At 39.9% G+C, this 26030-nt stretch overlaps 1 protein-coding gene across 6 annotated transcripts in view; it reads left to right on the top strand.

The window, feature by feature from the left end:
• The first annotated feature begins 46 nt into the window (after positions 1 to 46).
• The window catches only part of FAM210A (family with sequence similarity 210 member A), a 29273-nt gene continuing 3289 nt past the window's right edge, over positions 47 to 26030 (top strand). For 2 of the 6 annotated variants that reach the window (XR_009697366.1, XM_061169793.1), the window contains exons 1-3: positions 66 to 262; positions 18214 to 18727; positions 24530 to 24641. Coding sequence is in view for 5 of the 6 variants with exons in the window: in XM_061169793.1 (XP_061025776.1) it covers positions 18255 to 18727; positions 24530 to 24641 (585 nt within the window). In the remaining variant the exon portion in view is untranslated. Of the gene's footprint in view, positions 263 to 479; positions 671 to 18213; positions 18728 to 24529; positions 24642 to 26030 lie in introns of those variants that run through there. The other 4 variants (XM_061169796.1, XM_061169794.1, XM_061169797.1 and 1 more) reach the window with 4 other exon arrangements.

Here is a 26030-nt window from a genome sequence, read left to right as displayed (position 1 = left end):
CCGGAGAGCGCGGGTCACGCGGCCCGGAACCCCGAGTCCCGGCGTGCTGCGCGCGCCGTGCTGAGGGCGCCGGCAAATGCGGGTGCGAGCCAGTGGTTGGTGGGCCTGGTGTGTTGGGCGGGCGGGCCGGAGGCCGGGTCGCCTGAGCACGCGGCTTTCGGCGCCCTGACCCACGCTCGGCTGGTGGCTCTGTGGAGGGACACGGCGGGGGCTCCAAGCGGCCGCACGGCGGGGAGCGGCGGCGGCGGCCTCAGGTCCTGAGGTATCCTGGGTCGAGGCCTCTGGGGGCGGGGTCGGGCAGTCGGCGGGGCCTCCTCAACGTGGTACGCGGCGGGGAGCGCCCCCGGGGCGGACAGAGGTCACCCCTCCTTTCGCTGTGCGCGGGTGTCCTGCAAACCCTGTCTGTGGGGCGGTTTTCCAGCCTCCGCTCTGCCACCTTCACCCTTTGCTCTGCCCTTCCTTGGACGCCGGCCGGGAGGGGCCTGGGAGCCCCCGCGCTCGGACTTGCTTTGGAAACGCGCGGCGCCCTACTTCTCCCCGGGGACCATGGGTCGCTCCCTACCGCCGCATTCGGGAGGTCCAGCCAGACCTCTCTCGAGAGGGCCGTTCTCATCTGTCAGACTCTGAAGAAAGGGGCAGCCAACACCTGTTTAGGAGAGACGCCTCACTGGTAGTATCTGTGTTTTCTGGACTTTGGTATGGGATGGTTGGGGAGTCAACACGCTTTGTTCGTCCTTTCCCTTAAATTTCTACTGGAGAGTCGCAGGTACCTGCTTGCCACCCCAGACTAGGGTCAAAACTGTGCCTGTGGACCTAAAATTGTTGATGCTTTGTGCCTCAGCACCTCCCACTTGAAGGGTGTAAAACGTGATCAGAAATACGTTTTCCATTATTCTTTACCAAAATTGATCCGTTTAAAAGCAGCTTTGGAAATAGGTTCACTAGCCTGCATACTTGTCAGTAGACGCAGTTATATTAGCCAGTAGACTTCGCTTGGGGGAAAGCAACATTTGCAGCATGTACTTTACAATCGAGTCAAAATTCTAAATTGTGGGCACTAACCTTTCTGAGGTTGTTGACCACTTATAAACTTTGGACCAAGAATGAAGCCTATTTTTAATGAATGAGGATGAGCCATCTATTTCAGATGACTGTATTTGTATTTTTTTTATTATATGCAGTGAGCTAAGTTGAGAATTAACTTCAGTTCATTATTATTTTTTTTCGAGGTTGATTTTTTTTTTTTTACCATAGTGATGCATGCACCTTTGATACTTACCGCCCTCATAACACAAGTAAGATTACTTGAGTATGTGTCTGTAAATACTCTTTTTGCATACAAAATAGTCAGTGATCCTTCCAAGAAAGTTTAAGCATCAAACCTAAAAATTCAACTAAACGTATTCTTATTTATTTCTCTAAACATAAATTAGTGGCCTGCCACAGCTGACATCTGTAGAAAATCACTATGACGAAATGTCTCTTCCTCAGTGTGATTTAGTAGTACTTGTTACTTTTCACAGCGTATTGGGAAAATATATTTTTCCACATGGCATATTTTTACTTTTCTCTTTGATGTTTATTTTTATAGTAGGTTGTTTTGCTCTCCACCTGAGTTCATTATTATTGACAACTGCAAAGGTTGTCCTAGAGATTGAATGTGTTATTGCGTATCCATGCATTTAGAACTGGCTAATTACGTATCCATATATGCTGGTTCCAATGCTAAAGTTTCTTAAGATAGTTGCTGTTGTAATTTTATGGAAAAGGAATCTAATTTTGACTTTTTAAGAAATTTTTTCATTAGATTAAAAGCCTCCTAACTATACGTTTATACAAACTCTACCGTGAATTGATGTTGTGCGTGAGATATATAGAGATCACATTTTGTAGTTTTTATAAAAGTTAACTAGAAGTCAAGTAAATTCAGTTGAGAATATTTCTGAACCAGGTTCATTTTGCCCAACTCCCAGCAAGCCAAACACTGAGATGCTCAGGTTCGCAGCAAAGAGAGGGTTTATTCACAAAGCAGGCAAGTGAGGAGACAGGAGAACTAGTCCATCTATCCTAAAGCGAAGGGATCTGGGTATTTATGGGATAAAGAATAAAGAATTAGGGCGGTCTGAGGTGGGGGGAGTGTGGGGAAAGGTGATTGGAAAAGGGTGTAAGGCAGGTTACAGGTGAAATGGATTTAATGATTAACCACTGGTTTCAAGAATAGAGGAAGAACTCTTGAAGGTAGTAGTGATGAAGAGAGTAAATGGGCTAGATAAGAATATTTTAAAAGTTACCATTGGTGTTATTTTTCCGCACCATTGCCTGAGTAATAAATGGTTTTCTGGAAGTTGAATTAAAATAATAATAGCTGATAGTTTAGTACCTTCTGTGTGCCAAATGAAGTGCTTTATACATTTGAACTCATTTAACCTCTTACATTATCCAGTGGGATAGTTGTTATGATTATTTTTGTTTTATAGGTGAGGGGTAAGTAACTTGTCCAACGTTATGCAGCTGGGAAGTAGTGGTGGGCTAGGTTTTGGATCCAGGCAGCCTGACTCCAGAGACCAGATTCTATGCTAATGATGAAACAGTGCCAGTTTAAGGCCAGACTCAGAACTGGAAGTTGACTGAAACATAGTAGATTTTCAGAAAATGTTTTGATACTTCTTAATGCTTGGGTTATTATGTTCAGAGAGAAAATAGCTGGATAAGGATGTTGTCTTGCTAGCATATGAACTCTAGCAAGACAGGGATCATCATTTTGTTCAGTGGTTTAACCCAGGTGCCTTGAACAGTGCCTGGCACATAGTGGGGTGATAATGGATGAATGAATAGCCTAGAAAGGTTTTTAAAAATCCCATTTTTTTTTTGAAAGGACATACAGGATTTATTTCAGCCCATTTATAAGATTTCTTTATGTGCTGTTTTGATTATTTGGTCCATTATTCACCCAGACTGGTTTGGATTTCTCCTGGTTTGTATTGGGTTGGCCAAAAAGTTCGTTTGGGTTTTTCCATAAGATGTTACACTTTTGTCAGTGAGAGAAAATGAAGTAGTAATTTGTAAGTTTTCTGGTCAGACTAAAGGCAAGCAACAGATTCAATAGATACCATCCCTTAAAGTGAGAGCACTCAGGTGGGTAATTTTAAGGTGTCATTTCTGTTGTGGAGTTGAAGATCACATTTTTGAAACATAAAAATTGTTTTTAAAATGTAGATACAATGTTATAGCTTCCTAGGAATGACAGTGTTCTTGGAGGTAGGAAAGAGAGGTGGTTGTAGAAGCTGTGTTTCTCCAAATAGTTTTGGAAGAACTGTTCATTCCTCCAGTCCACTCAGCCGAAGTGTCCCTACTGAAATTTTATTGTCTTTTTTGAACACATAAGATATTATTGTTTAAAAGGTTTTTCCTGTAGTAGAAAGTAAAGATTTGCTTGAGAAATCTGTAAGTTTATATGTGTGATGATTAGTTTTATATGTCAACTAGACATGGCTATAGTACCTATTTATTTAGGTGTTACTGTGATGGTATTTTGAAAATGTGTTAACATCTGTAATCAATTGACTTTAAGGAGATTACCCTCCATAATATGGGTGGGCCTCATTCAATCAGTTGAAAGCCTAAATTTCAAACTGAGGTGCCTCAAGAAGAAGAAAATCTCAAGGCTGTGGCATCAATTCTTTTTTTTTTTTTTTAAATTTATTTATTTAATTTATTTTTCGCTGTGTTGGGTCTTCATTGCTGCACGTGGGCTTTCTCTAGTTGCAGCGAGCTGGGGCTACTCTTCGTTGCGGTGCGCGGCTTCTTACTGTGGTGGCTTCTCTTGTTGTGGAGCATGGGCTCTAGGCGCACGGGCTTCAGTAGTTGTAGCACGCAGGCTCAGTAGTTGTGGCTCATGGGCTCTAGAGCACAGGCTCAGTAGTTGTGGTTGGTGCACGGGCTTAGTTGTTCCGCGGCATTTGGGATCTTCCCGGACCAGGGATGGAACCAGTGTCCCCTGCACTGGCAGGCGGATTCTCAACCACTGCATGTGGCATCAATTCTTGTCTGAGTGTCCAGCCTGCAAATCCACTCTACACATTTCAGATGTGTAGCCCTCACAATTGTGTGAGCCAGTTCCTTAAAATAAATATGTCTATTTAAATAAACAATCTAATAATAGATTTCCAATAGGGAGATATAGATATATGTATATGTTTTTTCCTGTTGGTTCTGTATCTCTGGAGAACCCTGTCTGATTCAGATTTTGGTACTGAGAGTGGTTCTAGAGGAACAGAATCTTAAGGATGAATTTTCTGGATTGGTTATGGCATTCCTGAAATTGGTTCTCTAATCTGATTAGATTTAACGGCACTCTTGACTATTTTCAGTGGTAAAGAAGGCAGGCACTGTGGCCCACGATGTGATATGACAATAGAGATATGCAAAATACCACGATTGGATACTACTACTCAGATACTTAATGAAAGACCAGGTTCTGGATGATCATGTATTTGAAGATTTAAAACATTTTTGCCAGATGATGAACAAGTATAATGAGACTGACTGGTTGCTCTGTTTTCGGAGAAAGGGGGGTGGGAGGTGGAGAATGATGAGCTCAGGTCTTGAAATTCCCAGCTCAAGCTCTGTATAAATGACCAGAAAGCTTCTATGTCTGCCCTTCTCACATAGATGCAGAGCTGAGATTGCTGAAAACCAAACTCAGTCTTATCCTGCAGAGTGGCTGGATTACAATGCAAAATGAATTCCCATTCTAACAGGGTGTCTGCTGTTAAAATGAGAGCATTGACTGGGGAAGGTTGAGATCCTCAAATTTGGAATGGAGTATTGAACCCCTAAATTTTCATTAGTCTTCTTTGGCGGTAGAAGCAGTCCTTCCACTCCTGTTTGAGGAAGTTAACCTGTAATGACCTTCCCTGAAGGCTAGACATTGCTGATTGATTCTCCTCAAGAAGTACCTCTACCACACTTCTTTGCTTCTAGAACTATAACTAGATTCCCACCCTAACAAGCCCTCAAGGGTCAGCTACAAAGTGTGACCTGAGGGGGTGTGCCATACTCTTAAAAAATGGCAGGAATGTTTATTTGTTTATACACATGGAAATCTGGGGGGTATGTTTAGGAATGGATATTAAGGATGTGGGATAATGGTGGAAGGAACATAAAGTTGGGCCAGGCTAAATTTATTGATATAGGCCCACTAAGCAGAGATTCTTGATTCACTTTTATAGCTTGAGAGGTTAGAAAGGGCTCTCAACAGTTTGATTGGTTGGCTGAAGCACGGACCAAAAGGTGACCCACGCTAAATGAAGTTGAAATGCCAGACTTGCCTTGGTACACTAAAGAGGAAGGGGTCCAAAGGCTTAGGGAGACTGGAATGGGAGAGTGGATTTAACACGTAAGACCAGCTCACCCACTCTGGGGGAGTCCAGAAGAGATACTTTTCACCATGACTGGGAGAATTAAACTTGTGAGGGGAGCCCCAGCATCCATGAAGAGCTCTATGATTGCTCTTCTCTGTGGGTCAGAAATTACAGTGACTTTGCTGCCACTAAACTGGGGATCCTTAAATGCAGTGAAGATAATTGGAAATTGGGCAGATACTATAGAGAGACATATTTTCTTAATCGCATATGTATATGCTGAAGGAAAGAAGCCAGAGGAGAGGGCAGTTGGAGTACAGGAAAAAGAATAGCAGTAGAAAAGTACAAGGAAAACTTGGTTGAGCAGAATTCTTGGAAAACACAGGAAGAGTTTAGATCTAGAACACAGATGGAGGAATGGGCTTTGAATGGAGGGATAGTTCATTTTCTGAGGAGGCAGTTAACTGACCCTGAGGTGGGTGTGGATGCAGGTAACTGGAAGGGAGAAGGCTGAAGTTGAGAAAATTCATCCCCTAATAATTTTGGTTCATTTTTAAGGGGAAGTGGGGGATAGCTTTATCTAATTATTCATTTAACAAATATTAAGTGCCTACTATGTGCCAGCCAACCTTTGTTGTCGGCACCTGAGATGCAGCAGTGAACAAAACGGGAAAAAAATTCTGTCCTTGTCCTTAAATGGACTTAAATGATAATAATGAGTAAATAATAATTATCCTTAAACAGCAATAAATAAGTGAATCATGTAGGGTGTTAGACAATAAGTGCTATGGAAAAAGAAACAAATAGAGCAAGATAAGGAATATTGGGATGACAGGGCTGGAAGAGAAAGGATTGGGAGCAGTGACCCCATGGAGCGGGTACCATTTGAACAAAGACTTGTAGGAAGTGAAGGAGTTAGTCATGCAGATAATCTGGAGAAAGACTCTTCCAAGCAGAGGGAACAGTTAATGCAGAGTTCTTAAAGCAGGGGCCTTTTTAGCATGTTGGAAGAGCTGCAGGGGGGCTAGTGTGGCTGGAGCAGAGTGAGCAAGGCACAGACTGAGAGTAGGTGATGTATTCAGAGAGGGAAAGGTAGAAGGTTGTGTAAGGCAGGGGTCCCCAACTCCCTGGCCTCGGACCATTACCGGTCCACGGCCTTTTAGGAACTGGGCCACACAGCAGGAGGTGAGCGGCGGCGCAAAGCTTCATCTGCTGCTCCCCATCGCTTGCATTACCACCTGCACCTATCCCCACCCCCGACGCCCCGCCCCCAGCCCGTGGAAAAATTGTCTTCCACGAAACTGGTCCCTGGTGCCAAAAGGGTTGGGGACTGCTGGTGTAAGGCATTGTAGGCAATTGTAAGGACTTACCCTGGGAGAAATTGGGGAGCTTTACACAGAGGAGAGACATGATCTGATGTATACTTTATATTTTACCATCTGAAAGTGAAGTATAAGAGGCTTGAAGAGATTGGGAAAAGTGAGGAATGGTGGAGGAAGCTCATCTGATCAGAAACCATCATCGGTTGTCACAGCATTCAGAGCCTTTCTGAGATAGAATGATGTACCATCAATGTATGCTGGTACTAATTTAATCAGTTATGTGGCTTTTGTTAGTGCTCAGCTATGATTGTGGGATGTAGTTGTGGGAAAAACAGATGGTTGGACTGGTTCTGGATTAGATTTTGTGGTCTGGTGTTGCAGAAGGACAAAGTAGTAGTTCAAGTAATGCACTGTAGAATCCAGGCTGGATAAAGACTTCAGAGTGAAACCAGGAGGAGCTGTTGGATTTGAAGGAAAAGGGGGGTAGAGTGCGACAAGGTCCTGGAATTAGAGTCCAGAGAGAGTAGAGGAGTGGAAGCTGGAAGAAGAAGAGGCTGAAGAGAGTGGGATAGTATAGTTTGAGGACTTCAGTTGTAGGTCAGTAACAGATTATTTCAGTGACAAAGGTATGACCAGTGGAGTGTATTGCTAGAGAGGCTGGGATTTTGTATGGGTCAAACAAATGGAATAATGGCAGAAGTTTAGATGAAGGAAGACTGTGAGCTTGGTTTGACCAGGTCAGTAGATGAGGCGACGAAGAAAGAAAACTAGAATTAATTATTGACCCAGCATATTAAGTGCTAGATACTATACTTTATCTCATTTAATCATATAAATACAATATGATACAAGTGTATTTAACCCCTTTTTAGGAATGAGGAAAAGAGCTAAGTAAAGTAATGCCAGAAAGGGTCGGAACTAGTCTTTCTGATTGTAAAGCCTGCATTCTTCCCATTGCAATGGGATAACACCTGCCACAGCCCAAAAGGAAGTGGGTGGAAGTCTGGAACCACGTGGATTCTGGACCAGTGTTACCATAACAAATCACCCTGACCTTCCTTGTTGAACTTAGAGCCTCTGAAAAGAGATAAAAAAGAGAAACATTTTGTGTAAATTAATATATTTGTGTAGTAATTTTGGAAATTTTGATTTTCTTTACAAGCTGGGGAAATCAATGATTCATTAATGAAATTCCTTGGGAATTCACTAGGGGGCATAATTTAACCTTTTCTGAAGATTAGGAATTTAACAATGGCTTCGTCATTGCCACAGCTTTAGTGGCTCAATTTTGGTAATAGAAAGCTTAAAAGCAGAGTAGATTGAAGAAGATGGATTATATAATAGAAATTAAGTTGAAGCCATCCAATGCCTTAGGGAGCAGGAAAGTAACAGCCCAGAAAGTGCTGCAAATAAATTTGCATACTGTTACTTTTTCTAAACAGCAAACTAAATTTGATTTGAAACAGCAGTCAAGGTGTGATTAAGAGAGAGATCAAAATGAATAAATTAGAATATTAATCTGTTGGAAGGAGAAAATTTGAATTTCCTCCTGTTTGGTGGTAATTGAGGACTTTGTATAAGTAGAGGCAATTCTTTCCTTCATTTATCCTTTTTATTATGTTTCAACCTGATGAGTTCTACGTTTATCCTGTCCTCATACCTGTACTTCAAGTTAAGGTTATACTATGTATCAGTTGTATTGGGTAAGGCCACAGTGTACTGTCTTTAAAGAAATTAATGAATGGACTGTTTTAGCGAAGTTGAGGTTTATAGAAACATGGTGCAGAGATAGTACAGAGAATCCTGTCTTATCCGCCCCACCCACCCACACAGTGTTTCCCCTATTATTGACATCTTGTATTAGTGTGGTACGTTTTTTAGAATTGATGAACAATATCAATACATTATTAACTAAAGTTCATAGTTCACATTAGGGCTCACTCTTTGTGTTGTATATTTATTTTTGTGGGTTTTAGCAATTGCATAATGACATTTATCCACCATTACAGTATCATACAGAATGTTTCACTGCCCTAAAAATGCCCTGTGCTCCTTCTATTCATCCCTTCCCTCCCCCACCCTGGAAGCCACTGATCTTTTTACCGTCTCTATAGTTTCACCTCTTCCAGAATGTCACACCTCTTCCATAATGTTGGAATCATACAGTATATCAGTTTGTTTATCCACTCATCTATTCAAGGACTTCTTGGTTATGTCCAGTTTTTGGCAATTATGAATTAAGCTTCTGTAAACATTTGTGTTCAGGTTTTTGTGTGGACGTAAATTTTCAGCTCATTTTGGTTAAGTACCTAGGAGTGCTACTGCTGACTCCATTGTAAGCCTATGTTTAGCTTATACGAAACTGCCAGACTGTCTTCCAAAGTGACTGTACCATTTTGCATTCCCACCAGCAGTGAATGACAGTTGCTGTTGTTCCACAACCTCCGCAGCATTTGGTGTTGTCAGTGTTTTGGATATTAGTCATTCTAATAGATGTGTAGTGGTACCTTGTTTTAATTTGCAGTTCTCTAGAGACATATGCTGATGAGCATGAACGTCTTTTTTTTCAATTGAGATATAATTGACATGTAACATTGTGTTAGTTTCAGGTGTATAACATGATTCAGATATTTGTATATATTGCAAAATGATCACCACAGTCTAGTTAATATCCATCATCTCACATAGTTACAGAATTTTTTTCTTGTGATAAGAACTTCTAAGATCTACTTTCCTAGTAACTTTCAAATATACAATGCAGTATTAATTATAGTCACCATGCTGTGCGTTGCATCCTCATGACTACTTATGTATTTTATAACTGGAAGTTTGTACCTTTTGAACACCTTCATCCATTTCACCATACCTTCTTCCCTCACCCCCCTGCCCTCCCCAGCAACCACCACTCCATTCTCTGTATGTACAAATTTGAGTTTGGGTTTTTGTTGTTGTTGTTTTTAAGATTCCACATATAAGTGAGATCATACAATATTTTTCTTTTCCTTTCTGACTTACTTTGTTTAACATAAAGCCCTCAGGGTTTATCCATGTTGTTGCAAATGGGAAGATTTCCTTCTTTTTTTTTTTAAATTGAGGTATAGTTGATGTAGTGTGTAAGTTTTAGGTGTACAACATAGTGATTCACAATTTTTAAGGTTACATTCCAGTTAGAGTTGTTATAAAATATTTGCTTTATTCCCTGTGTTGTACAGGATATCCTTGTAGTTTATTTATTTTATCCATTGTAGTTTGTACCTCTTAATCCTCTACCCCTGTCTTTCCCCTCCTCCCTTCCCTCTCCCAACTAGTAACCACTAGTTTGTTCTCTGTGAGTCTGTTTCTTTTTTGTCATATTCACTAGTTTGTTCTTTTTAGATTTCACATATAAGTGATACCATACAGTATTTGTCTTTCTATGACTTATTTCACTTAACCTGGTGTCCTGCAAGTCCATCCATGTTGTTGCATATGACAAAATTTTGTTTTTTTTATGGCTGAGTAGTATTCCATTTATATATACCACATCTTCTTTATCCATTCATCTGTTAATAGACATTTAGGTTGCTTCCATATCTTAGCAATTGTAAATAATGCTGCAGTGAATGTTGGGGTGCATGTATCTTTTTGAATTTTTTCAATATTTTTCATGTTTTCATGTTTTTCAGATATATACTTAGGAGTGGAATTGCTGGGTCATATGGTAGTTCAATTTTAGTTTTTTTGAGAAACCTTCCATACTGTTTTCCACATTGGCTGCACCAGTTTACATTCCCACCAGCAGTGTACAAGGGTTCCCTTTTCTCCATATCCTCGCCACCCTTTGTGCATTTATCTGAAGATTAACAGTGTTGAGCATCTTTTCATGTGCCTGTTGGCCATCTGTATGTCTTCTTTGGAAAAATGTCTATTCAGGTCTTGTGCCCATTTTGTAATTGGGTTGTGGTAGTTTTTGTTGTTGTTGTTTGATATTGAGTCTTATGAGCTATTTATATATTTTGGATATAACACCTTATCGGTCACATCATTTGCAAATATTTTCTCCCATTCAGGAGGTTGTCTTGTTCATTTTACCTATGGTTTCCTTTGCTGTGCAAAAGCTTTAAGTTTAATTAGGTCCCATTTGTTTATTTTGCTTTTATTTCCTGTGCTTTAGGAGATGGAGCCAAAAAAATAATGCTGCAGTTTATGTCAAAGAGTGTTCTGCCTGTGTTTTCCTCTAAGAGGTTTATAATGTCTGGTTTTACATTTGGATATTTAATCCATTTTGAGTTTATTTTTGTATATGGTGTTAGAGAATGTTCTAGTTCTTTTACATGTAGCTGTCCAGTTTTCTAGCACCACTTATTAAAGAGACTGTCTTTTCTCCATTGTATATTCTTGCCTTCTTTGTTGTAGAATAATTGACCATAAGTGTAGGGGTTTATTTCTGGGCTCTCTATTTTGTTCCAGTGATCTATGTGTCTCTTTTTGTGCCAGTACCATACTGATTGATTATTGTAGTCTGAAGTCAGGGACTGATTCCTCCAGCTCTGTTCTTTCTCAAGATTGTTTTGGCTATTTGGGGTCTTTTGTGTTTCCATACAAATATTGAAATTATTTTTTCTATTTCTGAGAAAAATGCCCTTGGTATTTTGATAGAGATTGCATTGAATCTGAAGATCGCCTTGGGTAGTATGGTCATTTTAACAATATTTTTCCAATCTATGAACGTGGTATATCTTTCCATTTGTTTTTGTCATCTTCAGTTTATTTCATCAGTGTTCAAGTACAGGTCTTTTACCTCCTTAGATATTTTCTCAGCCCCTTTCTCTCTCTCTTCTCCTTCTGGGATCCCTATAATGTGAATATTAGTCCACTTGATGTTGTCCCAGAGGTCTCTTAAACTGTCCTCATTTCTTTTCATTGTTTTTTCTATTTCCTGTTCAGAACAGTGATTTCCACTACTCTGTCTTCCAGCTCGCTGATCTATGCCTCTGTATCACTAAGTATACTGTTGATTCCTTCTAGCGTATTTTTCATTTCAGTTATTGTATTCTTCATTTGTTTGGTTGTTCTTTATATTTTCTAATTCTTTTTTAAAGCTTCTAACTTATCTCTCTGTGCATCCATTCTTCTCCTGAGTTATTTGATCATCTTTGTGATAACTGCCCTGAACTGTTTATCAAGTAGATAACCTGTCTCCACTTTTAGTTCTTCTTCTGGGGTTTTATCTTGTTCTTTCATTTGGAATGTGTTCCTCTCTTGCCTCATTTTGCCTAAGTTGCTGTTTTTGTTGTAACTAACTGATAAGTTAGTTACATTTCCTGACCTTGGAGAAGTGGCCTTTTGTAGGAGACATCCTATGTGTCCCAGCAGTGCACTTCCCTTTTATCACCCTAGCCTTCTAGGGCTTCCCCCTATGAGGGCTGCATGGGTCCTCCTGTTGTAGTGGGCTGACTATGTGGGCAGTCTGGTAGGCTTGGTTGGCCCCTGGTCTGGTTGGTTGCCGGGCCCTGCCTTGTGTGGAGGCTGCTGGCCGCTGGTTGGCAGGGCCAGGTCACAAGGTGGCTGACTGCAGAACCCAGGGGGCCCTGGGGCTGGGGCTGGCTCACTGGTGAGCGGAGTCAGGGTCCAGGAGACTCTGGGGCTGCTGCTCACCCACTAGTGGGTGAAGGTAGGTCCTGGGGTTAGTGCCAGCCTATTGGCAGACAGAGCCAGGTCCTGGAGTCTGGTTGCAGGGCCCAGGGGTCTCAGAGCTAGTGTCAGATAGCTGGTGGATGGGGCTGGTTCCTGACACAGTTGGGTATGGGGTCTGGGGTGTCGCGAAGCTTGTGTTGTCCTGCTAGTGGGCAGGCCCCAAGAAAATTCCAATATCTGATAAATTTTCCTTGGAGTTTCTTATGTAGCCTGTGGAGCTCAGGAGCTTCAGTAGGAATAAGTGCCTATGTTGTGACTGGTGGGGAACTGGCAATTAGGCAAAGTAGGACCAACATTCACAGAGATTTTGTTTTCACTGTTAGGGGTTCTGTGGCTGTGCCCTGTGAGCTGGAGGAGGTGGGAGCAAACCAGAGGCTCCATTCCTCTCACTCCTGCTTTAATCTGAGCAACTTTGCTTCTATTTATTTCCTTTGTTGGACTTCCAAATGAGAATTTGTTTGACAAAAGAGTTACTTTGAATTCACATAATAGAGAACCAAGTTTTGCTATTGAAATTTGTTGCTTCAACTCTAACTTTTTAGTCATTGTTTTTTTATTTCTTATGTAAGAACAGGATATAAATTAGTTAATTTTTGCCGCTATTGTATTTCTAGTGCTGCTTGAATGTTTTAGGCTTCCAGGTGTGAGGAACAGAAACATGCTCATATAACCTTGAGCAGCATGGGTATGGTAAGGATATAGAGGGGGGAAAGGAGTCTCATAAACTAACTCATTTGGCCTCATGGAACTGGAATTTCAGGATATAGTGGCCCTAGAATCCCAACAGCACTCTAATATTTGCGCTTTCTTACTGGCACTTGTTTCCAGTCCATCTACCCTCTCCTTCATTCCTTTAACTCAGCTCCCCTCCCCCTCCCCCTCCCCCTCCCCTCCCCCTCCCCTCCCCTCCCCCTCCCCCTCCCCTCCCCTCCCCCTCCCCTCCCCTCCCCCTCCCCTCCCCTCCCCCTCCCTCTCCCTCATGGTTCCCACTGCTTCCTTATGCGTTTCCTCTTTTTTTAAAAAAAATTATTTATTATTTATTTATTTTTGTCTGTGTTGGGTCTTCGTTGCTGCCTGCGGGCTCTCTCTAGTTGCGGCAAGTGGGGACTACTCTTTGTTGTGGTGCGTGGGCTTCTCATTGTGGTGCCTTCTCTTGTTGCAGAGCACGGGCTCTAGGCGCGTGGGCTTCAGTAGTTATGGCACGCAGGCTCAGTAGCTGTGGCTCGCAGGCTCTAGAGCGCAGGCTCAGTAGTTGTGGTGCACGGGCTTAGTTGCTCCGCGGCACGTGGGATCTTCCTGGCCAGGGCTCGAACCTGTGTCCCCTGCATTGGCAGGCGGGTTCTTAACCACTGCGCCACCAGGGAACCCCCTGTGCCTTTACTCTTGACCACTGTGTCTTCACTTTACTTTGCTCTGCCTCAGGACTATGTGAGAGGCTCCTGACTTTCAGACATGTGTGTTACTGCTTCCTCATGCCTGGTCCTGAGCCCTATCTCTGAAAGGTTAGGTATTAGGGAATTGATTAGTTACAGTTTCATATAAATTTTAAATTTTGGGCCAGACCCATCCTAAGCAACTGTTTATCCTATAGAATCTCCTTTTGGCTCAAGCACTGATCCTCAGGCTTTACCACTGCAAATAAGGGCAATAGGCTATCTTGCTTACTTATAATAACAACTTGTAACATTTCCTGAGCACTTGCTGCATGCTAGGTATTTTCTAAACCTTTTACATGTATTCATTCATTTTATCCTTACAACAACCCTATGAAGTAAGTTCTATTATTAACTCCATTTTACAAATTGGAAACCAAGGCATAGGGAGGCTAATAAACTTGTCCAAAGGTTACATAGTTTATAAATAAGGTTTTCAGAATTTGAACCCAGGCAGTCTGACCTCTCAGATTCCAAGCTTTCCATTTTAAGTTAGACGCTATAGCCTGCTCACTAAAATTAAGTAGGTCATTAAAAGAACCAAGCTTTACTTAGAAATTATTCTAAGCAATTCGGAACAGTGCCCTCATCTCTAGACATGAAAGTTTCATGCTGCTGGAGCAGGAAAATAACGTGTCACCGTTCTGTAGGAAATAAGCTAAGTCTCATGATTTAAATATTTATTACTGGAATTACTGTATTTCACTGGAAGAAATTCAAGATTAAGTTCTCCAGATTCTGCATGTGTATCAGAAATATTTTAGGGTCCTGTTAGTTCACAACTTCTTCAGGCCCACCTGTCCAGATATAGCTGACTTGATCTGGGTAGGGCTTATGGGGAATGGCACCTCCATTATTGGCCAGTAACCAGAAACTTTTATCTTTAATGGAAAATATGAGCAGACTAGTAAAATCAAGAAATGGAAGCTGCCAATGAGCTGAGGCCATTACACATAGGTGCTAGCTGTGAGACAAGAAAATTTCTACTTTGTCATTTTATGTTCCTGAAGCCTGTTCACTCCAGAATATTGAATATACTACTCAGTCTCTGCCTGCCCTCTACTTTTATTTGCACTTATCTGAAGTAGGTTTGTTCCTTGAAATCGCATGAGTCTTAATGTGTATGTCACCAGTATTGTGATTGGATACCTTTGGGAGTCTAGCCATCACCCACCCATTGCCAGTTAAATTTAAATTGATTTAATTTTAGTTTTTAATGTAAAACTTGACTCATTTTTTGGGACCTATGTTTCCTTAGGGAGCTTTGACCATGTGTCTTATATGTCTTGGTTTGCTGAAAATTGGCACTGTCTCTTCTTTCTAGAAGTGGCCATGTTAGCTTAGTGACCCAGTATGGGCCTGGGATTAAACTAGGTTTGAATCCCAGTTCCTCCACTCAGCAGTTGAGTGACATTGGGCAAGCTATTTCCTCTCTCTGGTTCAGTGTCCTCAAATGTAAAGTGATGACAATAGTCCCTCCTTCATAGGGTTGTTACGAGAATAAAACGAGTTAATACATGTAAAATGTTTGTAAAGCACCAACCACATAGTAAGGGCTCAAAATCAAAAACATCTTACCATTATGATGATGATGGTGATGATGGATGATATTTTTGCTGCCATGCTGCATCTGGCACTGAAGCCATTTGATGGGCTTAGAGAAATGGTTCTTAAGTTCATATTGTCGGGTGTGACTTGACTGCAGGACATTCTGATTAGGTCTAAGAGAGTCCAGGAATCTATTTTCAAACCACCTCCACTCCCCCCACGACATCCCCAGCTCCCCATGATTCGGATCAAAAGATAACATACTGTGATTCCATTTATATGAAGTGTCCAGAATAGACAAGTGTAGAGACAGAAAGTACACTAGTGGATGCCTGGGACTGAGAGGGTGAGGGAATGGGCAGTGACTGCAATAGATGTGGAGTTTCTTTTGGGGGTGATGAAAATGTTCTAAATTTAGATTGTGACGATGGTTACACAGCTGTGAATATACTAAAAATCAGTGAATTTTACACCTTGAAGAAGTGACTTGTATAGTATGTGAATTATATCAATAAAGATGTTTTTAAAAATGGGAGGGGAATAGTTGAAACCGGGGGAAAGGATACAAACTGGAAGCTTGGAAAGAGGCTTTTTTAAAAATCCTTTTTCTTTTTATTCACTAACACAAACACATAATAATCCAGTTATCTGAAAGTTAGACTTCTGGGAACTTCACCTCCTGGGAAACTGCCCTGTAAAGGAAATAAGTTTAAAAGAGAAAAAGAAAGCCTTTTGAGTTCAGAGAACACCTGTACTAACGCCAGGGACAGGAATCATTCAAAGGTAACGAATGGTGCTGGAGAAAAGCCTCAAAATAAATTCAACTAAAATAGAGACCAAAAAATTCATAGTACAAGTTTCTAAATGAATTTTTATATTTGACAGATTTTAGGTTATAATGCCAACTGAGCTAATTCTTAGAATAAATAACCAGTTGATGTTTTTTCCCCTTGGCGTAGGCATGGCATGGATTTATAGATAAAATAGATAGAGGTGGTAGGAGAGCACAATAAGATATCCTTTACTTACTGTCTGACTCACAACAAAAAAATAAGGCAGTCTTGTAAAAATAATTACGGACTTAATCATTTCTCTGAATGGCCTTTCTTAGTCATTTAGTGTTTAAATCATTCTTTATTTGAAGCACATGTCATTACCCTGTAGCTTTTCTCTTTGGTTATTAACTGGTCTGAGTCTTCTGTCACTTTTCACTGGCTTTGCTTTGATGCAGCCATCTCCATTATCACCTTTAAAGGCTTCCTGGGAGCCTGTTTGTTTTGCAAGATTTGCAGTTTTATTTCACAGCTCATTTGCCTTGTGTTGTTGGATCATCTGTGAGAGCCTGATAGAAGCTAAGTTAATTATTAATTAGGAAGGGATGAGTCTGGGATTAATTTTATAAGGAGACAGTTTGTTAGTAGTTGTTTTTAAATGACAGCTTTGTATCCCAAGTAACAAACATTCATGTAAAATGGTGTATCTGTATTTGTTGGAGTGCTAATTTACCGAGGTGCTAACTCAAAACTTGTGATTCTTATTAAGTACACAGTTTATAAAAAATAAGATCATCTATTCTCAATGTATTAGAATTGGAGAGGTAGCTGGCGCAAGGTGCTGGTGAAGATTAGGGGTTAGGTGGCACTGCCTGATGTTGAGGGAAGGGAACTGATTTGCTATATAATAATGCATACAATAATTCTATTTTACCAGTGGGGAAACTTTGTGTCTAGAGAGGCTAAGTAATTTGCTCAAAATAATACCAGTATTAACTCAATTGGGCCCATCTTATTTCAAAGTCCATGTTTTTTTAAAATTATACTATCCTGTCTTTTTAACAAAGTTTTAGCTATCTGGAAAAGTCTGTTCTCACCAGTTAATAACATATGTAATTTATAATTTTATATAATTTAGTCTAAAGGCATTATAGAATAAATGATATTGATGTCAACTATTCATCAGACCTTAATATTTTAATAACTAACACTTAAATGATGCTTGTTAGTTTACAAAAGCACTTTTTCATCATAAATTTCATATAATTCCTGTAAAAACCTATGAAGTAATCCTTGTTTTACTAGTGGGTTTAGGCTTCAAGTCTAAAAGACAGTTGCACAGAATTATGACCCCAAAACATTAGGGCCCAGCTCTTTAGCTTCCAGATCTGATTTTTCTGTTATACTACACTGCTTCTTTGTAGAATGACAGAAGCCCTACAAATATCCCTTTTGTAGCAATAAAATAGGCCCAAAATCTTACCGTCCATGATGTCTGTTGGACTGGTTTACTATCATATTTAAATGATGTGTGTGTGTGTGTTTTTGTTTTTTTTTTAATGTACAGCATGGTGACTATAGTTACCAATACCGCATTGTATTTTTTTTTTTTTTTAACTTTGGGTTTATTTTATTTATTTATTTATTTATTTATGGCTGTGTTGGGTCTTCGTTTCTGTGCGAGGGCTTTCTCTAGTTGTGGCAAGTGGGGGCCACTCTTCATCGCGGTGCGCGGGCCTCTCATCATCACGGCCTCTCTTGTTGCGGAGCACAGGCTCCAGACGCGCAGGCTCAGTAATTGTGACTCACGGGCCTAGTTGCTCCACGGCATGTGGGATCTTCCCAGACCAGGGCTCGAACCCGTGTCCCCTGCATTGGCAGGCAGATTCTCAACTACTGCGCCACCAGGGAAGCCCTAAATGATGTGTTTTAATGAAATTCTAAAATTGTGGTATGGTAGAACTATGTACCTTAACATTAATTTCTGTGGCTTTGGTAACAATGTCTATCCTTTTACTTCCTAATAGTTAATGATATATGTATAAGTAGATTGGTTTATAATGGAAATGTATGTATAATCTAATTTTTTTTAATCTAGTCTCTATAGAAGCTGAAATCCATCAATCTCCGTTCTTCAAAATGCAATGGAACGTACCAAAGACTGTATTCCGACTGGCACGTAGGACATGCATGGAACCAGATAAAGGTGGTCTTTTGGGACACTGTCAAAACATGAAGGGACCATTACTTTTGTATACCTCGGAATCCAGAGTGGTTTGGGTACAGGGCCCTCAGAAACGATGGCTGCACTTACGTGCTGCCCAGTGTGTTGCAAAGGAAAGGAAGCCATTCATTGCTCACCCACCCCAACCAGGGGTCCTTCATAAACAGTGGGAGCAGGATATCTTATCCAAGAGGGTTCTGTCATCCAGTGCTGGATCCCCAGGAACTCCCTCTGAAAAAAAGGAAGAACCTGATCCTTTACAAGACAGATCAATTAGTCTTTATCAACGATTTAAGAAAACATTTAGACAATATGGAAAAGTTTTGATTCCAGTGCATCTAATAACTTCTGGTGTTTGGTTTGGAACGTTTTATTATGCAGCCATAAAGTAAGTTTTTGCTTGATTGGCGCTCGCCTTTCCCTGTTTTATCAGAATGTTAATCTTAATTGTACTAATGAAAGCCTTTAAGTAGTTTTTTAAATGCTTTAATGTCTTCAATTGATAGAGGATGACTATTTTTCATAGCAGTTTTCCACATTTTAATAACAATAGCTAACATTTGCTTACTGTGTGCAGCAGGTATTATGCTAAAATTTTTATAACTGTATCATCTCATTTAGTTCTCACAGCAACCGTGTGAAGCAGGTAGTGCAATTATTCCCAGTTTATTAATGAGAAAACAGATTAAGCAAGAATAAGTCAGAATAACTTAGTTTTTCCCAAAATAACTCAGAGTCTGATTTCAAACCTTAATCATTATGCTTGTGTCCCATCAACATATAGGATAGCACAGGAATAAAATTACAGATTCTAGAGATTTGGCAGCACCATGAGTTAGTTCTGTACTTATATGTTTCTTACAGCGTTTATCAACGTGAAAAGATAACTTATTTTGCCATGTGTGTGGTTTTGGTTGGAAATTAGTAAGATTTTGTAAAGCCTGGCTTGTATCTGTTGTAGACAAAAAAATGAACAAATTACAGACTTATGCTTTAATGTTACATCTGATGAATGTCAAGCTAAGGTCTTTTGTTCTGATCAGAAGTTGATTTGTTGTGCACTTAAAATCTTGTTAAGAGGGTATATCTCATGTTAGGTATTTTTTACTACAATAAAATAAATGTTTCTTAAAAAGTTAATTTAGTGGTCCTAGCCTCCAGGTATTATAAAACATAGAATTTCTAAATGTACCTTTCTTGTTAAATACTGTTCCTTTCTTTTAAAGTGAGTTGTATCATTCACAGTGTTTTAGGAGCAGGAGTACACGTAGAAACATATTCCCAGTGATTTCCAGTTTGTTTCAGCCACCAGCAGAACTGAGTGTGCCGGCGTGTGCCTGTCCCGAGTGCTGTGTGGCTTTTCTTGCTGTGGCCTGGGTGTGACCTACGAACAGTATGCTCACCATCCTGCAGGCAATGAGATGCACAGTGAAGACCACTTTGATGTTTTTGTAAACTCCCCTAATGGGTTTAGAATTATTTTATACTTTCCAAAAGTCCACTGATTTTCAGTTTTTGGTTATATTTAATGGTTTGATAGTAAGGTATTAAATATTTTAATGTAAAGCTCACTCATTGGAAAAAGCTTATCATTTATTAAATTAAAAGATGATGGAATGGAGACTATTCTTATTCTTGGGAAACACGGGATTAGAAATGTTTCTTTACAAAAGTTCTATTGAATAAAAGGATTTTTTTTTTAACCTTGTGTAATTGATGCTGTTCTGTTTCTTTTCATCTTTCTATTTAGTTCTTGTTATTCAGTTATTTCCTTCTTCATTGTGTATCATTTTCTTTAAGAATTGTCCCTTTCTTTGCAGAGATTCTTATATGTGCATTTTATGGAATTATCTTTTTGTTTATTAATGACATTTTCTGGACATGTATAAAAAATATTTATAGAAATCTTCAGAAATGCCCTTAGTTTTTTAACAGAGCCTAAAATCATGTACCATTTTGCATAAAAATTTCATAGGCACTCAGTTCTTCTATTTAATGAATAGTTTTCTACATATTGAATTTTCTTTTTTGAGCCGTTTAGGATTTTTCTGATTCGGTGTTGTGGATGATGATGAGTTTCTTCCATGTTTCTTTTGCCTTCGCTAGGTTGCCTTTAATAAGCATTCAGCCTCCTGGCCTCAGGGAGAAATCTAAGTTTTTAATAATTGAATATGAGATTCTTATTTGGACTATTAAAAAGAGTACTTTTGTTCCTTTTACTTTTCTTGCCTTCAGTAAAAGAGTTCTATAACCAAAAAAACAGACCTTCAAATAACCTAGTAACATTAATTAGACTTAGGACGTTTTCGGTGGTGTCTGCACTGATGCAGTTGTGGTGACGTTCTGCTGTCCCCTGTGGAGTGCACCTTTCTTGGTTTTGTCCTTCCCCCTCTTTTTTCTGTGAATGCCTGTGTGTAAATGTGGTGGGACTGTCCACTTTAAAGTCGTGTACCTTATCCATCACTGCCTGCCTTTGGCTCTTTGTCAGCATGGAAATTTGGTTCCCAGACCCAGCTCTACTACTCCACCATGACCACTGGTCCAGTTCTGTTACAGCATCACATAGCTAAGTTATATTAGGTAGGATGTTTTGCTTTCCAGAACAGTCCCTAATGTTTTGTTAAATCTTTAATGCTTGAGAAATTGAAAGTTGATTTGTTCTAAGGGAAGTGATACTTAGAAAATATTAGTGTATGTTTGAATGGCAGTGTATCTTTCACTGTGAGATGATTTTATTGTGATGTTGGAGTTGATTGTGTTAAATACACGTTTTCAATTCAACTGACTAGAGGCTGGGTTTATTTTATTTGGTTTTAGCTGGAAAAAGTTCTCTGTTATTTGCTTGGGAAAACATAGTTTGTAACTTGAGGGACAACTAGCATTACTGCCTCTCAGCACCACAGAGCAAAATGCCATTCTGTATTTAGTTAACGCGGTGATGAAGATCTCAGGCTTTTGAAACATTTTATTTCAGGGAGATCTAAATTGTGCGTCCTCATAGATTTTATTTTTTTATTTATTTTTTATTCTTTAATTAATTTATATTATATTTTTGGCAGCATTGGGTCTTTGTCGCTGCGCACGGGCTTTCTCTAGTTGCGGTGAGCGGGGGCTACTCTTCATTGCGGTGAGCGGGCTTCTCGTTGTGGTGGCTTCTCTTGTTGCGGAGCACGGGCTCTAGGCGCACGGGCTTCAGTAGTTGTGGCGCGTTAGCTCAGTAGTTGTGGCTTGCGGGCTCTAGAGCACAGGCTCAGTAGTTGTGGCGCACGGGCTTAGTTTTAGTTGGTCCGCAGCATGTGGGATCTTCCCAGACCAGGGCTCGAACCCGTGTCCCCTGCATTGGTAGGCAGATTCTTAACCACTGCGCCACCAGGGAAGTCCATACATTTTATTTTAAACTAAGCTTTGTTGTTGCTTCTCTCTGGAAAAGTTTGCAGAGATCTTTCATCTTCTAACAAGAAGTTCTCTGGTCGAATGAAGCTCTTTGATGATGGTTTTGTCTCTACATTTAGATGCCTTGTGTTTGGGCCTCCAGTTTCTAAAGTTACAGATCCATTCTGAGGCACAGTCCTGACTGGTTTTCACTGCACTTCATCCAGACTGTGGATATACTTTTGCATCATTTGGAACATCCATAAAGCTGGTGGTTTGTGAAGCACAGGTTTCTGTCAGGCTGACGGAACTTTTGTGACAAAAGTGGATATTACTATTTGGATCAGACCCTCATTAATGCTTCATATTTAGTAATTCCAAAGGAAATGAAAGTTATTTTTTAAAAGTTAAGTCATCAAATCAATAATTTAGAAAAAAGTGGGACCAGGTGGTTGCTTCTTTATTTTACACAGGATACTTGTGCAAGATATCTTGGTCATTATTGTTTGTTTTTATGATAGTTTTTTTTTTAGATTTATTATTTATTTATTTATTTATTTTTGGCTGTGTTGAGTCTTAGTTGCAGCACGTGGGATCTTTGTTGAGGCATGCGGGATCTTTCGTTGCGGCGCGAGTGCTCTTCGTTGTGGTGTGCGGGCTCCTCTCTAGTTGTGCTTGGGCTTCTCTCTAGTTGTGGCCTGCGGGTTTTCTCTTTAGGTGTGGCGCGCGGGTTCCAGGGCACGTGGACTCTGTAGTTTGTGGCACACGGGTTCCAGAGCGTGTGGGCTCTGTAGTTTGCAGCACGTGCGCTACACGTTGAGGCGCACGAGCTCAGTAGTTGTGGCACGTGGGCTTAGTTGCCCCGCAGCATGTGGGATCCTAGTTCCCTGACCAGGGATCGAACCCGCATCCCCTGCATTGTAAGGCAGATTCTTTACCACTGGACCACCAGGGAAGTCCCAGTTGTTTTTTGTGTTTTTAAATCACTCAGTTTTGTCTTATATTTAGCCAAATGTTTGTCTTTTTTCCCCCCTGTATGATTGCCGTTAAATATGTAGATTTTACATACTGGGCTTAGTCTGAACTAAGAAATGATTAATGAAATAATTTGGTAATTGTACGGGTACCAGAAGAGATGATTAGCATGTCATGGTAGGATGTTATTGTACCTAGTGACTTGATTAGATCCACAGAGTCGCTAAATCTTTGTAGTACTAAATCTCGCTTCAGTGGGGTTCTGTTGTTTAAGAGATTTGAAAAGGAAATAAGGGTGGAGATAAAAGAAACTGGATTGGACTTGTAGTTGATTTTTAAATCTAACTCTTTAAAGTTTCCTTCAGTTATCTGGTTTCCTCTTGTGTAGATGGCCAGTAATTCTTGGTGATGATCATCCGTATCTATTGAGATTAGTCTCTGATTTCCTAGTATTATAGTGAAATCAGAGAGGGACAACTTTTCCCCAGTTAAGCAAATTATTTTTTAATATTAAAAATAAACTAGGAGATTACTACTACTGTAATAATAACGGATCCAGGCTGTTCCCTTTCTTAATTACAAAGAGAAAGAGTACTTGTACAGAGGAGCAACCTGTGGACCCGAACTTAACCACAAGTCAAACTCACACCACAAGTCAAACACCAGGTCAAACTCACAGGACAGACTGAGTGTGTGGCTCCTGTTGTGATGCTCTGAGATGGACACAGAATCAACTCTGCAGCTTTCCTATCTGAAAACATTGACCCCAAATTTAATCATGAGGAAACAATCAGACAAATCCAAATGAAAGACTGTTCTACCACAAAGCTGGCCTGGGAGCTTCAAAAATCTCAGCATCAAAAAAGACATCCTGCCTTCCTCCTCAACAGAAAGTGCTGGGCAGCGCTTCTGGAGAAGAACAGGAAGACATGACAAGACAGTGACAAGGGACTCACCGGACAATTCAGGGAATTTTAACATTAAATAACGTACTGTTGTATTAACTATATACTATCCTACATGTTAAGTTTCCTGGCTGTGATGATTATATTATGTTTATGAAGGAGAAGCACAGAACAAGAACCTTGTTGTGATTTGAGGTGAAGGCTCACAACGTCTGCAAAACTACAAGCAGTGAGGGAGAGAGTGGGAGAGCACGAGTGTTCCGGCGTGGCAAACTTGACACTCAGGGAAACTAAAAAGAAATTAGGGCTTACCAGTTGGATTAGAGACTTTTTCTGCCTTCTTTCCCTCCCTCCAAAAATTTGTTGCAATTCATGGTAATTGCTTCTTTACCTGCCTCTTAAGTCTGATAATAGAATAGAAGCATCTTTTTAGAATAATTGAAGTTTTCATGAAACCCATGGAATCATTTATTTTTTGCATAGTAATGCAGTAAGTGGTGTTATAATATCACTTGCTTTTATGATAATAGTATAGTTTGACCTGTAATTTTAGAGGTAAAAAATCTGAGGTCTTAAACTTTGAGTTGGATCATTCTAAGAAACTAAAGATTCTAAGATCAGGTGAATGATCAGAATCATTTCTGATCATTTCTCTTAGGTTACTTAATGCATTAATTTTCCTCTGATAAATGAGTCTACTTTTCTCAGTGTGCTAATTAGGGATGTCCATGAACAGAAGCTGTGAACAGTGAGACACAGCAGGACGCTGGTGTTCATGCACATGTTGTTCCTTTAGAGTGAAATTAAAGTGCTTGGTGGTGCAGAATTGACTTTTAAACAGAATTTGGTTTTGATGTTTTCGGATAATCTTTTGAAAATATTTATCCCTAAAAGTTTATCTGTATGTGTATATAAATTACTTTCTGTTTCTTTCTTAGAGGAGTGAATGTCGTTCCTTTTCTAGAACTTATTGGGTTACCTGACAGCGTAGTAAACATTCTGAAAAATTCCCAGAGTGGAAATGCACTAACAGCATATGCCCTGTTTAAGGTAGGTACTGCTGTGGGTAGATGGCTCCTCACACTGAACCTCTGTAACACTACGTGCTTGCTCCCAGGGTTACCTTTGTAACTTAAAATACTGTGTTTCATCTCTTACATGTCTAATGATTAAAAGTAAACTAAAATTTTTAAGGGTGAATGGTGGTTTAGGAAGAATTGCCTTAAGAATAGGTAGGTTTTTCATAACCTGCTGTGATGAGACAAAGTGAGACTTCTGAATTTCTAATGGACAGGTTGTCTCTGTGACATTTCTCCTGTTGATAGTACATTAATTTTCCTTATTCAGAGATCCACATGCCACCTGACATGTTAGTGAAATTTAGCATTTATTTTACTGTTTATAATAGTTTATCTTTCTAAAAAATAAGATAGTAAAGTTTAATCAAATTGTTTTATGTGATAAACCTTAGACTTAGTTGTTGATGTAATGTATGTTTCATTTTGGAGTTCATTGTCTTTACAGCTGTTGTCTGGATTCAGACAATGACATCTTTGTAAATAGATAGTTTTTACACTTATGGGTCTTTATTTTGGAAGAGAAGACTCATTATAGTAAATTGTGGAATTTAGCTATATTAATCTAATTTTTCTCAACTGACAAAAAATTAGGTTCTATGTAGCTTTATCCTAAGAAAACAGGTAGAAGACATTGGGAAACTAGATGTTATTTTACTTCTGTTATGAAAATACTTAGAATTATGGGTTTATAGTAGTACTCAAAAATAATGTTGTTTTATTCTGTCATCCTCATTAAAATCCTCTGAAATATTGGGAGATTTCTTATATGATAATTTTGACTAGAGGGCTAAAGCTTAATTGCTGAGGTTTTCAACATTAAAACTTATTAAATTAATAAATTATCAAGTTTTTAGTTACAGTGTGTATAATTTAACCTTAATCCAACTGTCATGATGGTTGAAACCATTTCCCTAATTATAACTGTTCCTTATCCCATGCTCTCATTTCACAGTCTGTGTGTTAGGTCTTTTTTTAATGTCTGTTGTCTTTGATCATGAGCTCCTAGGAATTTAGAGTTATGTCTTCTTTCTTTGTGTTTCCACTGTGCCTGTGCTGTGCTCTGGAGGCACATCAGTGCTCAGTGCCTGTTTGCCTGCTTGGAATTGAAACACAAGGCTGGCACGCAGGTGGGCTGGTGTCAGCAGTGGCTCTGCTCACGTTCCTGTGCAAGGAGGGAGGTGTGGAGGGTCCACCTGGGTGTTTGGTTTCTGTAACCTGGTTTCTCAGGTAGAGCAGCAGACACTGAGGTTTCTTGCCTCAGAATGAGATGCAGCCTCTGCTCTTACAATTCTCCCTTTGTACCAGTTCATCAACTAGTTAGTTCGGGACCTTAAACCTCTGGTCAGTTGACATGTGTACA

The sequence above is a fragment of the Eubalaena glacialis genome, chromosome 15 (assembly GCF_028564815.1).
Source record: "Eubalaena glacialis isolate mEubGla1 chromosome 15, mEubGla1.1.hap2.+ XY, whole genome shotgun sequence".
NCBI classification, from domain to species: Eukaryota; Metazoa; Chordata; class Mammalia; order Artiodactyla; family Balaenidae; genus Eubalaena; species Eubalaena glacialis.
The sequence above is the reverse complement of the archived record's forward strand: the minus strand, read 5'-3'. Positions and strand labels throughout refer to the sequence as shown.